General features: G+C 39.8%; 3 protein-coding genes across 6 annotated transcripts in view; 2 read left to right on the top strand and 1 right to left on the bottom strand.

Annotated features, from left to right (window-relative positions):
- LOC137291752 (cystathionine gamma-lyase-like) overlaps window positions 1-2414 on the top strand; it is a 34580-nt gene extending 32166 nt beyond the window's left edge. For 2 of the 3 annotated variants that reach the window (XM_067823257.1, XM_067823258.1), the window contains exons 11-12: window positions 944-1082; window positions 1433-2414. In XM_067823257.1, coding sequence (XP_067679358.1) covers window positions 944-1082; window positions 1433-1441 — 148 coding nt within the window. In that variant the 3' untranslated portion in view covers window positions 1442-2414. Of the gene's footprint in view, window positions 1-943; window positions 1098-1432 lie in introns of those variants that run through there. The other variant, XM_067823256.1, reaches the window with a different exon arrangement.
- A 3270-nt stretch (window positions 2415-5684) lies between these two features.
- On the top strand, window positions 5685-14687 carry LOC137291753 (ras-related protein Rab-1A-like). 2 transcript variants are annotated; one of them, XM_067823259.1, is made up of 7 exons: window positions 5685-5861; window positions 7273-7345; window positions 10251-10298; window positions 10711-10758; window positions 11471-11566; window positions 12440-12571; window positions 13276-14687. In XM_067823259.1, the coding sequence occupies exons 1-7, from the start codon at window positions 5839-5841 to the stop codon at window positions 13471-13473; spliced, it is 618 nt and encodes a 205-aa protein (XP_067679360.1). In that variant the 5' UTR covers window positions 5685-5838; the 3' UTR covers window positions 13474-14687. The 2 variants fall into 2 exon arrangements, with proteins under 2 accessions (XP_067679360.1, XP_067679361.1); XM_067823260.1 differs by having other exon boundaries at window positions 5783-5861; window positions 12440-12588; window positions 13276-13412.
- The window catches only part of LOC137291751 (DNA repair endonuclease XPF-like), a 20569-nt gene continuing 19715 nt past the window's right edge, over window positions 14542-15395 (bottom strand). The window contains exon 22 of the mRNA XM_067823255.1: window positions 14542-15232. Coding sequence (XP_067679356.1) covers window positions 14990-15232 — 243 coding nt within the window. The 3' untranslated portion in view covers window positions 14542-14989. The remainder of the gene's footprint in view (window positions 15233-15395) is intronic.

Genomic DNA, 15395 nt, shown 5'->3' with positions numbered 1-15395 from the left:
GTATGATATTGCTGGAATATTGCTAATAAAAGCAAAGCGAAACTCGCTCACTCTTAGAATATCTCCGATATTGAGAGGGAAACATATTATCATATTAACTGAATATTACTGACTTTTATCACTATCATTAGAATGTGACAAAATATATAATCTATCATATAATACAGTTATAGCTAATTCCCTGTCACTTTTGAAAAAAAAAACTGTGAAAATCTGGGGTAGAATAAGTCTTCAGCAACCCATGCATGCCACAAAAGGTGACTCTTCTTGTTGTAAAAGGCAACTAACGGGATCTGGTGGTCAGGCACTCTCATTTGGGTGACACACAGCATTGGTTCCCAATTGCGGAGGTCATGATATTCGCCACTGGATTGTCTGGTCTAGACTCGATTATTTACAGACTGATGCCTTACAGTGGAATATTGCTGAGTGCGGCATAAAACTAAACTCACTTACTCACGATTTGAAAAGTGTTTTTCCACTAGTATTTGCACATACACGTCCCAGAAAGTAGAGTTATGTCCCTTGAAAAGTACACAGAATGTTATGAAAAGCCTCAGTTGCTGTTAAAAAATATCATTATCCAGTTGTCTTATGCACTACAAATTGCTAACTAGACTTACGTCCCTTTGCATGTCAAAAACCTATGATAGGGGTTGAAGCTCAGATTCACCCAAAACATGGTTCCAGGTTTTACAATGCTTGTCTGTTTCACCATTGTCATAAACATCAAACTCCTGTATTATTTGGGGCTTTAATCTGGAGCCAGCCGTACACACCATGATATATCCTGCATACTATTCAAAGTGGTATGAAATCATATATCACTTACTAGAGTATCTCAGCAGTATTCAGTGACAAGATTCTACTTTTGTTACAGTTTGTTGTGTTCATATATGCACTGTTGACAAAAAATGTCTGAATGTCAATATTTGTGTTCCAGATCTCTTCAAACGCATGCCTCAGTCCCACCTGAACAGCGTGTTGAGCTGGGTATTTCAGACAGCCTGATCAGACTCTCTGTTGGTATAGAGGACTTGGAGGATATCATAGCTGATATTGACCAGGCTCTGAAGATTGCTGTGAGTAAAATGTGATGGTTGGCTGACAGAATATGGAACATTAAGATTGGCGATTGGGTAGCCTAGTGGTTAAAGCATTTGCTGATCAGACTGAAAGGCCAGTTCCCCACATGGATACAATGTGTGAAGCCCACTTCTGATATCCCCTGCTGTGTTATTGCTGGAATATTGCAAAAAACATTGTAAAACTATACTCACTCACCTGGGTTTTCCAGAGCATTTGTTAACAAGACTAAAACGTGTCTCCTGAATGGTTTGTTCATCTTGTCACACTACAGGTGCATATACTCTGTGTGTGATCCATCTCACTGACTGAACCGCTGTATTTCATTGTTTGTCTTTATTTGCAGGTTCCTTGAACAGAGGAGTGATTGGGATGACAGACACACCTAAAGTTTTCACATAACTGCAATAGTCCTCAGATTTTATTTTCGTGTTTAACCAGGTTAATTGCACCATAGAAATAATTTTAAGATGAAAAGCAATTTGTACAGGTGTATAGGAAATTACAGGGTATGATTATTTGTGATCCTTTGGGAGATTAGGTGAATATTGCTAAACTGTGTATCAGCTATTTTGCAGCTTTTGGTGGGGAGTGATCCTTATGTGCTTAACAACGAATATTTTACATATCAGAGCTATTACTTAGATTTCTGTTTATTTCCAGTACTTAGTCTGGTGATGAGGTGATGGTAATCGAGATGATTGCAGTAGCTTGTAGTTTTTTGATCGGGCACAACTTAAATCAACCTCATGAAACATTCCAAGTCCAGGGCAGAATCACGTTTCACTTCATATTAATGCGGTCGCTAACCATTCCTATATTTAGGTAGGATTTTTTATTAAGTTTTTTTCTGTTTGTTCGTTAATTGTATTGTTTATGTTCCAATTTATGAACCTTTACAATCTGTTGAAAGTCCTTGTTGTCATGATGTTTTATTTTGGAAGTTTATAAATCAACAAAATATCTTTATGTAACTTTCTTTAGTTGATAAGAAAATATCTGCCCATTATAATATATACAGAAGGTGCTTAAAGTATTTTGTCTGCAGTTTTTCTATACTTTTATTGAATTAATGAAACTTCATGGTTTGAATCTCGAAGACTCGCAGTATCAGCTGGGTCAGCAGGAAATGTCTTGATCTTATTATTACCTCTGTAAGGTACACATATATTTTGATGTATGTTATGTTATCACTGTTATCTTTTTATTAAACTAATAATGCAGAAATATGTTGTATAGTGATGGGGGTGCTGATGTATGGATTGAATGCTGTTGTAATGTTTATATCCCAGGGGTGCAATATATCCTAATAAAGCCTATGAATTCTTGTTTTCCCATTCATTTTAATGTTTTCAGATGCTCAGTATATTAGCAGCCAGTATACCTGTGTTATGTGGTCACTTCGATGTGCTCTGTTAGGATCGTAATGAACAATAATAACATATTGAGTCAACAAGTTATATGTATATCAGCTGTAGTTGGTTGTCGGTTAGGGAGTTTTTACTCCTTCAGAAAGAATCCCAATATATTGTTCACATTTGCTTTGCTCATCACTTCCAATTGCCCTTCAGACAACAAATAATAAACTGAATCTAAGTATTTCTGTCACATAATGTGGACCTACCTTTGCATAACACGACACTCTTGAATGAATGAGTGAGTGAGAGGGCATGGTTTTAAACCTCTATTAGCAATATCCCAGCAAAGGGACTTCACACACTCTACCCATGCGGGGAACTAAACTCTGGAGGAACTTCAAAGGGTTTCCAAGAACCAAAAACTGGTAATTAAAAGACAACATCCAAAGAAAAACTGGTTCGAAACTAAATGAAATGAAACAAGAAAATATATCCAGTGGATACCACTCTGCTTAAAAATTTGTTCCACAGGCAATAGATAGCACATAATGGTATTTATAGTGTTTCCAAGGCAACACACTTTTTATGAAACTAAGTTTACAGGCAGTCCGTGTAATCAGATAAAATCTAATTTGTGCAAGTTGCATATTATTTAATAAACATGAGGAAAGTTTTTAATGGTTATTTTACCTATGACATATCAAGCGACCTTTACACGACAATCTAAACTTTGAGAGTGTGAACATTTCAACAACTCGTCACCAACACCAGTTTCAGAGTTGTCAAATTGTTGTTTAGAAATAGGATCGGTCTCTATTTTCACCAACCTTTCCATCAAACTTTCGGTGTTGTGAAGTTTGACGTTTGACGTGTTGTCAAACTCGTGTTGTTCAGAAACGACCAATCGCATTGTGTCAAATGAATAGATAGATCATTATTCAAAATTTATAAAGTTTGAATATAACTATAAGTATTCTTGTCCAGTGTATGTGGAAAGTGCTTAATGGAATAGGCCATCATATAATTTTTCACTTGTATGATGATATCAACTTTAAGTTTCAGTGACAAACCTAGAGCGCAATGTAGTAGGAACAAAGACAGTCGTCCAATCGCTGTTCTAACATCGGTTCCGCAAATAGGAAGATGTGAAATGTTGAGAATAGATATTAATATTCCGATGTTGTTCTTTACCGCCAGTTGCCTCGGAGAAACTTGGTTCGCAGTGGAAACCTCGTAGTGAAAGCGTTCACTCTTTTCGCAGGATCGTTTTCGATTCGCCACATGGAATGTACAAAGCCCATTCCAGGTTAAGTGGTCGTCAAATTACCTAATGCCAAGGGCAACTTAATGAATAATGAATAATCGATTTCACCTTTTGTACTTTAATCCATGTTAATTTATAAACATATTTACTCTGACTCTTACAAGAACCCTGACGATCCGTTTTAACTTGAGTGGCATTTTAGAAGTGTGATGACGATGAAGACTTTTTAGACAACTTCTTTCTTGCAGTGGAGGCGGCGTTTCGGTGTAGATTTTAACACCGTTGTCGAGCAAATGATCTTCAGCAACCCGTGCTTGGAAGAGGCTATTTACGAGATCTGGTGGTCGGACTCGCTGACTTGGCTGACACTTATGATCGCATTCCAGTTGGATAGATTGATGCTTATGCCGCTGATCACTGGATTGCCTGGTCTATATTGAGTATTTACAGACTGCCGCCATATGGTTGGAATATTGTTGAGAGCGACAAGTAACAGTCAATCATTCAATCGTTAAACAAATACAAGATGTGTGTTTAAACTTCCTCCAGATGTACATGAGAATTTGCGACAATGACTGATGGTTGTCAATATATTCTGCAGCACAACGGCTTCCATCGGGATCGACAGATCAGGCAGATGTAGACAAAGACGTTTCTATGGTATGTGTCGCAAACGTAGTCGTTGCCGTGCCGTCCAAGCAATGTGCGTCTCAGTCTAATTATATGCATAGTGATTTAGGAGTAAAATCGCCCGCCTACTTACCAACTTAGTGAAGAAATCTCACACCAACCCACTAACTGTAACAATATACATTAAGTAAAGAACTATTTAGTCGTCTTAAAGTTTTCATGATATTATGTGTGTTAATATCTGTGTGGTTTCAATACCTCACTTTTCTAATGAACCTTTTCTTGCACGTTACTGAAAGAACAAGCTGCTTTTCATGTCACTGTGAATTCGTTTTTCGCACCTGGCTTTGTGAACATTTTGGTTTTCATGACACTGTGAACTAGTTTTTGACACCTCGCTTTGTGAACTTTCTGGATTCCATACCTCACCTTATGAGCAAGTGGGTTTTTTTCTCTTATATCTCACCTTGTGAACAAGCTCTTTTCATGTCATACTTTGTGAAAAAACACTTTCACACGTCGTTCTGGTTTCCCTGCTTACTCTGTGGACGAGCTGTTCTTCAGGCTTCATTTTTTCAAGTTGTTTATCATGTATCAGTCTGTGAAAGAGCTCTCTCTTTTTCATACTTCACTTTGGAACAACCTGTTTTCATATCTCAGTTAGTGAACAAGCTGTTTTCACATCTGAATTTGTGAACAAATTTTTCTATACCTCTCTCTGTGAGCAAAGCTGGTTTTCATACCGTACATGCTGTTGTCACACACCATGCTCACTTTGTAACCATGCTGGTTTTCATCTCACTTGGTGAACGAGCTGTTTTCATACCTGTTTTGGTCAATATCTCCCCTTTCCCATCTCAGTTTGTACCGCGTTATCGACAAAATTTAAGACACATGGCGCCAGAAGGCACCCATATTTTCATCTTCCTTTCCCATCCAGGCCTATGGGCATACTATAAATGTTCCAACATATCTATAAAACTCCACTATCTTTCGATCAGCGATTGATCTATTTACAGCAACAACCCGCACCTTACGCCTTAACCCACACAGTTCGGATGGAGGGACGCACCTGTTACAACCTATCGATACCATTAGCAAGAATCTTCTATATCTCAAGTCCCATAATACGACACATGTATCCAGTCATGGCGTTTTAAGCCCAACAACTGATAGTCGTACAAAACTTCGCAGTGAATGTGTTCATTCAAACAATGGGAAAGTGGGACAGTGTCATCACGGAGTATCATGCGTGGCCTTTAACCTTCGTGTAATCACAATATAGAGGTGTATCAGTAACCGCAGTCTATTTCAGTGGGCCGGTCGTCACAGGGAGCTATTAATAGGACCGATGAATTCATAGCTTGTAGTTGTACAAGTTTACTGTTAGGCACACAGCGCTCTCATGTCGATGCTATCAAAGTCACTTTATATGGAAGGATAATTTATTTACGCTGTGGTGTGTGTCTCACTAAGAAGCAAAGGTGGAAGAAACTTGGGATGAGTTCTCAGTTGCCGGAACCGTAAGTCTGTCTTCCGTATTTGGAACTGAATGATGCCATCACGAATGAACACTTTGAATGTAACCAAATCACTCTGCAATACAGTTTTGAGTATTTTCATAGTTCTGGTGGGGGTAGTGAAACAGGTTACCATGTGGTAGTATGATGGGTCTTGGGTTCGAATCCTAGATAACGGTCCTTGTCATGTCGACACCTGTTTGAAATTCGACGTTTCCATCAAGGTGGTAAGCGTGCGACATCATCACTGCGTTCCTCCGAGGGTCAGGTGACATTCCGCTCTGATGCTGGTAATAAGAATATAGCGATAACCTCGTTCAAAATTTTTCACAGGAGATGTCAAGTCAAGTCCTCATAGTGAACATGCTGTGTTAATGTCTGGTTATTTCCCATCATTTTGACATAGTTGTCGATCGTCTCCACACGTCATGCGTATTTTTTTTACTCTCAGCAGTACACGCACACCGGCTATCTGGTGTGAGCTCTCAGTAGGGTGAATGGTCTTGTCCTAGTCAATATATATGCACGATGTACAAAGAGAGCGACATTCCAAAGTTATTATTACGCTAGTTTATTGCAGCCTATGTTTACAAAGAGTTTGTTGTGTGGAGGGAGATAATATTGACGTACAGATGTGTGATATATTGATGAATGTTTCCCTGCGGAAAGTATTTCTGTGTTTCTGTTTACAAGATTATCTCATGACAAAACGCGTGACCTAGTTATCTTTACACCACGTCCACACAGGTCGACTCTTAGTATGTCATATCAAGGCAAGGAAACATGCCGCCATAACCGCAAGATAACATGTAAAGAGTCGACATATCAATCCGCTAATTAAGAGTGTTAATTAATCTTTGACAAGTGTATTCATTTAGTATTTGGTATGGTCATTCATTCACAACTTTCTGTGTTGCAATAATGAGGGAGGATGGGTTTAGTTTACACATTTAGTATGATCTTACCATCGTCATGGCGAGGTTCACCAGAAATGGAAACTGAACCCGGCCCTCTGGTGTGACGAGCAAACGCTTTTTACCCACTAGACTACCCCATCGCCACGATTGAAGAGAAAGCATAAGAGTGAGTGGAAACCCTCTCTCTCTCTGTGTGTGTCTCTCTCGCTGTCTCTCTCTCTCTCTCTCTCTCTCTCTCTCTCTCTCGTTCGTGGCAATGGTGACCTTCAGAGCTTGTATACCTTCCCTTCCACACCAATGTCACGTGCCAAGATATAACTGGAAACGGCTCAAATCGTCTTGGACCACATCTCGCTCACCCGTTCACCACCTCATCAGTTTAGTATGCCTATTTCGACCAACAATCTATGCCTTTTTCCAGTTTAAATAAAGGTCACGATGGAAAACTACTTGCACTTGTATTTTTTCTCCGGAAATATTTTATTTTCTATTTCCAGAGAGTATACCTTCAAGATACTTATTATAGGAGACTCCGGGGTTGGGAAGTCGGCCCTTCTTCTCCGGTTCACGGTAAGTAAATGTACAATATGCTTCCAACCGTCACGGCTGTATTAACAACACATTATCCCATGTAGTTGTCTCTGGACCTTTGTAGATGAATGTACATACAGTGGAAGCTGTCTTACTCGGACCCTAAGTAACTCGGATTTCTATATAATTCGGACCGAATTGTTGGTTCCGGCAGAAGTTAACTAAGTTATCATTACATATAGGCTAACTAATTCGGACTTCATGTAACTCGGATTTCGGACTGAAATCTCCGCCCTTCAAGGTAATACAAAGGTACATACAAACAACCAGAGTCTGCTCGTTTGAAACTTGCTGATAGTATATATGGCTCGGGTTCAGACTCCTTGAGGACATCGTTTGAAGGCTACTCAGAAGTATGTCCGAGCGTTATAGGTGTTCCCCAGGTTTTGGAAATAGAAGGTGTGTCTTGTAAAACGTGAGTGAGTGAGTTTAGTTTTATGCCGCACTCAGCAATATTCCAGCTATATGGCGGTGGTCTGTAAATAATCGAGTCTAGACCAGACAATCCAGTGATCAACAACATGACCATCGATCTGCGCAATTGGGAACCGATGACATGTGTCAACCAAGTCAGCGAAACTGACCACCCGATCCCGTTAGTCGCCTCTTACGACAAGCTTAGTCACCTTTTATTGCAAGCATTGTTTGCTGAAGGCCTATTCTACCCCGGGACCTTCACGGGTCTTGTAGAACGTGTCATCTGTTGACGTAAGAGTGTCGGAGAGTCTGGTCAGTTCTGATGGCCAACGTGTCTGGCATGACGTTCCCACTCTCTATGATGGCGCTTAAAATGACTTTCTATATTCTACGTATCAAGTGATGGTCGCATTGGACATGATTCAACTTGAAAAAATAACAAACTAAGTTTGTTCTTCAAGGAGGTATACAGTAAAATGCAAATTATTTGCATAACATGTAAAACATTTTGTTTCATCTACAGTCAGCTTTTGCAGCCACTGGTACATGGAGCCAGCAGTAGCCATAATGTGAATAGATTTATTGGTCGTGGATTCAACAAATGCAGGGCCCTTTTCTGTCAGCGCCATATGTAGTTGCTAGTTTAGTTTTACGTCACATTTAGCAATATTCCAGGAATTGATCAACATCATAAGTATCAATCTATACATTTGGGGTTCGATGACATGTAGGTCAACCAAGTCAGCAAGCCTGACCATATGATCCCGTTAGACGGCTCTTACAACAAGCATGGGCTACTGCAGATCAATTCTAACCAGTCAGCGTCTTCTGGTTGGTTTCACAGAAATGGTACACCTACACAACAAGTGTTGACGAAGGCTATCAATAACATGGCGTTAAACCAAACGTATACATGTGTATAATAAAACTCAACGACAAGTGACATATTTAACGGATCATGAAGAATGAAAGGTACGAATGCTTTTTGGATAAATCGTAAACTGTTGAGTAACTTAAATACATGCATATCCGAGTCAGTTCATAAAACAAGCGAGTAACATGGTCGCTGGTCTCAGTTTTTGTCTTTAAAAACAAAGATGAGGTAATGTCTTGAATCAGAGATAAACTGGGTATTCTAGTAGTGTACATCACGGGAGCGGCTTGAGGCTACAACATCATCTTTCATAGCCTCAGGACCTGTGAAGGTCCCGGTATAGAATAGGCCTTCAGCAACCCATGCTTGCAATAAAAGGTGACTATGCTTGTCGTAAGAGGCGACTAACGCGATCGGGTGGTCAGGCTCGCTGACATGGTTGACACATGTCATCGGTTCCCAATTGAGCAGATCGATGGTCATGTTGTTGTTCACTGGATTGTCTGGTTCAGACTCGATTATTTACAGACCACCGCCATATAGCTGGAATATTGCTGAGTGCGGCATAAAAACTAAACTCACTCACTCATAGCCTCAGGTCCACGTGACGCAGTATTAGCTGCATCTAGAAACATATGTAAAGGTTATGTTCCCCTTACTAGCATTAACAACATTAATGAATAAGTGATTCATTGTACTTCCTTCTTTGGCTGTGTGAAAAGAGAATGAAAGCGATCGCAGTTATTGAAATCACAGGCTTCAGTGGAACAGGGTTCAAATGCTAAAGTGCAAAGAGCATGCACGATGAGAGTGTTTCAAGACGGGAACTGTTGTGAAATATTGGCGCGTGGTTGATTGTTGCTGCATGTTAGGTTGAACGTCCCACGCAAACATTTGTTGGGACACTCACGTGTCATTTGGAAGATAACGACCTCGTGGGTCCAAAGGAATTTCAGTTATCCTAGGTGTTAAATATCCGTTCTGTTATGATAACCATCCTGGACCAAGTTTGTCTCACAGTCCCCGAATCACATTATTTTCCCAAGCCTTTCTACAATGACTAAAGCCTAAACAAAACAAGGACTAGCTTTTCTTAAGTAGGGTAGTGCATGACGAAGATGTTAAGATACGATGCACTATATGTTAAACTTTAATGTTAAATGGATCCAGATGGTCTCAGTTCATTGTCACATGCTTAGATCAGTGATCCGTTGATTTTACTAACTGGTTCAGACGGATCTTCAATTCTCAACCCAGCTGTATTACTGGCTGCACGCCACACTCAGCTATAATCCGGCAGTATCACAGGGTTTATGAAAATTGAGTCTGGACCAGCTAATCCCGTGATTGACATCATGAGCATCGAACAACGCAACTGGGATACGATGTGCGTAATCCACGTCAGTGAACCTGCCCACCCGACCCCGTTAGTCGCCTCCTACAAAAAACATGGGTAGCTGAAAAACAATTATGCATTATCTTAACGGATCCGAACATTGATGCAAGATGTCTGCGAATTCCTGTAACAGAATTAGGGTCCATGTTTAATCCAACGACAAATATTCATAATAATCTTGCTTCGATACTTTTCAGGAGAACACGTACCTAGAGAGATTCAACACCACCATTGGAGTGGATTTTGTAAGTATGAATAGAGTTGCCTTTGTGAGAGAGTATGGCTCAACGCTACTTTTAGCAATATTCCAGCAATATCACAGCAGGGGCATCTGAAATGGGCTCCACACATTGTACCGAAGAGGGGAATCGAACACAGGCCACGGCATGAGCTAACGCTTTAGGCACTAGGCTAACCCACCGTTCCAGTACAATTACGATACATCATGATATAACTTTAGTATGTCATTGTCAATGTTATCTATACATGGGGTCGTATCTACCGAAACGATGTTAATTATTAACATTACAAGCAGTCAAAACAAACAAGAAAATGTCTTTGATTAAAAAAGTGATAGGATGGATTCTTGCAGTTATTTTCAAAGAAATACCGTTGAGATACCGGTATGCATTTCTCTCCATGTACATATTCTTACAGAAATTCAGAACGATATTTGTGGAAGACAAAGCGGTCAAACTTCAGATCGTAAGTATAGCATATCAGAATACACTGTTTGATAGAAATGACACTCGGACTGCAAGTAAACTGAATACTTTAAAAAAGTCACCATACATTTAAAACAATATAGTTGGTTGGTTACTTAACGACGCCAATCTAGTACAGCTGATTAGTTGTTTAACGCCACCAACCTAAGATGTGTCTTGCACTGGTTTAGTTTGAACTTGTGTAATTTAGAATTTTGCAGTTTCATTTTTAAAGTTGTAAAGTTTCTTTGGGGCGTCAGTTTATCCTGACAGGGTGTCATCGCCGGTATTCAGTGATCCATTCATATAATGTATTGTACCATTTATCCATACTGGAATGTGTTTCATCAGATAACCAAGACTAGTTATAAGATGACATGTTATATTCTGTAACTGTTCTAGGCCTTCAGCAACCCATGCTTGCCATAAAAGGGGACTATGCTTGTTGTAAGAGGCGACTAACGGGATCGGGAGGTCAGACTCGCTGACTTGGTTGACACATGTCATCGGTTCCCAATTGCGCAGATCGAGCTCATGTTGTTGATCACTGGGTTGTCTGGTCCAGACTCGATTATTAACAAACCGCCGCCATATAGCTGGAATATTACTGAGTGCGGCGTAAAACTAAACTCACCCACTCACTCACTCTAACTGTTCAGTGCTAATCAGTTCACAAAGTGATGTGTACATCTTGGTGGATGTTATTGTTTCAGTGGGATACAAGTGGACAAGAACGGTTCCGTGCAATTACATCCAGTTACTACAGGAACATCCAGGGCATCATCATCATGTACGACATCACGAGTCAGGTATAGCACCTGCACGCTTGGCGTTCCTTTCTTTGTGTTCTAGTGTCCATTTTTACGAAACCTTATCCTTAGCACTCGCTGTAATCATGCATGTATGTATGTTTGTATGTATGTATGTATGTATGTGTGTGTGAGTGTGTGTGTGTATGTATGTATGTGTGTGTGTATGTATGTATATGTGTGTATGTATGTATGTATGTATGTATGTATGTATGTATGTATGTATGTATGTATGTATGTGTGTGTGTATGTATGTATGTGTGTGTATGTATGTATATGTGTGTATGTATGTATGTATGTATGTATGTATGTATGTGTGTGTGTGTGTGTGTGTGTGTGTATGTATATATACGACACTAGGCTACCTTGTCGCTCTCTCTCTCTCTCTCTCTCTCTCTCTCTCTCTCTCTCTCTCTCTCTCTCTCTGTGTGTGTGTGTGTGTGAGTGTAATAGAATAATATAGTTCAGTTTAGACATATTTTGCTCTGTATGCATGTTTGGGGGCGGTAGTGTAGCCTAGTGGTTAAAGCGTTCTTTCGAAACGCTTAAAACCTGGGTTGGACACCCCACATGGACACATTGTGCGAAGCCCATATCTGGTGTCCCTCGTCGGGATGTTGCTGGAATATTGCTAAAAGCGGCGTAAAGCTAAGACACTGTATGGACACAGTAAGAATGTTTGTAATTGTATTGCTGTATATGGTAACGCTTAAAACCTGGGTTGGACACCCCACATGGACACATTGTGCGAAGCCCATATCTGGTGTCCCTCGTCGTGATGTTGCTGGAATATTGCTAAAAGCGGCGTAAAGCTAAGACACTGTATGGACACAGTAAGAATGTTTGTAATTGTATTGCTGTATATGGTAACAGACATCATTCGACAACATTGAGAGGTGGATTCATCAGTGTGACCAATACTCCACAGAAGGGGTCAACAAGATGATCGTAGGGAACAAGACAGACCTGGACAAAAGCAGGGTTGTTCCTGAGTGCACAGCCAAGGTCAGGCATTTGTACAGGTTCACATTGTATTAGCTCATTGTATTTCTGATCATGCTTGATTTCCTAGTCAAAGAAAATGCTCCAAAGATGGCCGACAATGGCTGTATGGGCACAGACTTTGTGGAACAAATACAAACAAACAAACTATTTATTGGGATACTTTTTGCTTTTTACGAGGTCGTACATATAAATGAAACGTTCTGTCCTGTTGACTTAAGTGGGGTTGGCATACTGGGCCTAGATTTTCGAAGCTATCTTAGCGCTAAGTTAATTTTAATGTATGGCGCTTACGACTATCTAAGAGAGATTAGAAAATCGAAAATCTGAGTGGTGGAGTGTAACGAAATACACTGAGACTAAGTTCACTTAGACTGCAGTATCGTGTACATGAGTACAACTATCTGTACCAAAACTTTACATCGAACAAACACAGATATTCAAATGCACCTCTGACTTCAAAGATACGACGGTTACTGAGGCGGTAGGGGGCGCCTATCGGTTAAAGTGCTCGCTCGTCACACTGAAGACCCGTGTTTGATTCTCCACATAGGTACGATGTGTGAAGCCCATTTCTTGTGATATTGCTGGGATATTGCTAAAAGCGGGTTAAACCTAAACTCACTCACTCATTCTAAAATACTACTTGAGAGTGTTAGAGTAAAGGTGAGCTACAGTGCCCTAAAGTCCACGTTTACTTATTTCAGGAGTTTGCAGAATGTCGCGGCATGCCGTACCTGGAAACCAGCGTGAAGGAAAATAGTCAGGTGGACGAGGTCTTTTGTATCCTAGCCGAGGACATCATCAACAGCTGGGACATGGTCACCGACATAGATGAAACATGTGACCCAAACATAACGTTATCTGCTAACGGCCCAGTCCGGAAGCCTTGTTGTCGCGTTTGATTGAACTTGTGAATGTGTATGAATGCGGGGGTTGAAACCCCACCGGTGAATATTCTGTACGGTAAGTGTGTTCGACTGTATGATGGAGAAGTCTGGAACAAATTGTGTGTGTTAGATCTGACAAGATATTTTGAATATTGATAAGGAGTCTTGAGTTGCCGTTGTGTGTATATAATCGTTCCTGGATAAAAATGTGGCCAAGTGGCTGCGATCAGTATTGATGGCGAAGATATCATAATTGGTTAGTCTTTGATTTGCAGTTTGTAAATCAGTACTGTGAGAAAGCTATAAAATATTCTACTCAAAAAACAATGAACACCTATACAATTGAGAGGCCATGCATTTCAATACTCACCAGACATGGCAGACTGGCTATATTGTTATTTCACTTCTTTTGAATCATATTGCCTAGAATGGCTTAAAACGACAAGTGTATATAACATATAATTTATTGATATTATATATTTGTATATCATATATATGTCAGTCATATATAGACTTAGAAATATAGACTCAAATTGCTGATGTTTGTGAGAGTCAGTGAGGTTATTTTTATTCTGCACCCGGCAATATTCCAGCAATATGGCGGCAGTGTGTAAATAATCAAGTGTGGACCTGACAGGCTAGTGATCAACAGCTCGAGCATTGATCTACGCAATTGGGATACAATGTCAGCAAGTCTGACCACCCGATCCTGTCTCTCGCCTCTTACGGCAAGCATGAGGCATTGATGTGTGGATACTAGTAACACTGATTATTTGCCAAGCACCACTTTTTGTAATAAAGATGACTGTTTACCTTAGCAAATATTGAGTGGTATATCCCTCCTGTAAAATGAACTGTGAAGATGGGTTGTGTTTTAGATTTGCAAAGATGCTGCAAGTTTCTGTGATTGATATATTCTAAACATGTAGCCATAACAGACACATTGAATATGTTGATGTGTGTCTATTCTTTGAAACCTAGTGTTGATGTTTCCCTGATTAAATATGTATTTCTGCAACTTCTGTAATTGATGACAGTGGAGGCTATCACATTTTATGGAAAACAGAAAACAAGACAAGCATATGCATCATTTCAAAATTTCATTTTTTAAACATAAGTTTATTAATAAATACAATATTTTCTGTCCCATGTCAATTTGGGAATGGCACCTCATTTGGTCAGTTCTAGCACTTCAAGCAAGTTTCTTGATAACAGATTAAATGTGAGTGTCTTTATAGGTTCCAGTATCCATCACAACAAATTCATCCTCTCCATTTAATTCTTCAAGTAGTTCTTGTGACACTCTAACCATTTCCATGACACAATTACATGTTCACAGTCTGTAAAAAGCCTGTTCAATATGCACCATGTGTTGTTCTTTATCTGTTTGTCAAATTTCCAAGAGTTAATGCTTTGGATATCAGTCAGTTGGCAAAAGCTTGTGTCATCATTTTAGAAAAGGAACATCATCCCTGAATATCATCAGTGAACACATTTTTCAGTATTTTCCACAATTAGTTTCAAATCGATATCACCTCTTTCGTTTAAAAGCTTTCTTATTTTCAAATCGTGATTTGCTTGAGGTGGCTGCAGCCTCCATCTGTTTCTGTTCTGTGTGAAGGAAAGTATAGAGCTGATTGGCTTGTTGGGCATTACCCATAATGCTTGAGAGTTCCTCCTCTGACAGCGTACTCAGCTCGGCCAAGTCTTGTACTTTGTTCATGATATAGCGGTAGTTCTTGGAGTTTACTCCTGGCATTCTCAACAGGAAGTCCTGTGACCAATAAAACAAGGTGTTGCATATTTATAGAAGAATCTAGAAACTATGTGAATTACAGATTATTAGATCCAGGTGAATAGAGTCTTGTAAAGACCTAAAGAGATGATACATAATCACAGACTGAGTCACGATACAATACATATTGCGATATCTTGGA

Source organism: Haliotis asinina, chromosome 7 (assembly GCF_037392515.1).
Source record: "Haliotis asinina isolate JCU_RB_2024 chromosome 7, JCU_Hal_asi_v2, whole genome shotgun sequence".
In the NCBI taxonomy this organism is placed as follows: Eukaryota; Metazoa; Mollusca; class Gastropoda; order Lepetellida; family Haliotidae; genus Haliotis; species Haliotis asinina.
This window is presented reverse-complemented; position numbering and strand designations above follow the sequence as displayed.

What these genes read in the sequence shown, in the direction of transcription:
- LOC137291753 (XM_067823259.1), top strand. Translation starts at nt 5,839, where the DNA reads ATGAGTTCTCAGTTGCCGGAACC. An exon ending in CCCTTCTTCTCCGGTTCACG is followed by an intron (nt 7,346 to 10,250) that starts GTAAGTAAATGT and finishes GATACTTTTCAG; the next exon opens with GAGAACACGTACCTAGAGAG. An exon ending in CCACCATTGGAGTGGATTTT is followed by an intron (nt 10,299 to 10,710) that starts GTAAGTATGAAT and finishes ATATTCTTACAG; the next exon opens with AAATTCAGAACGATATTTGT.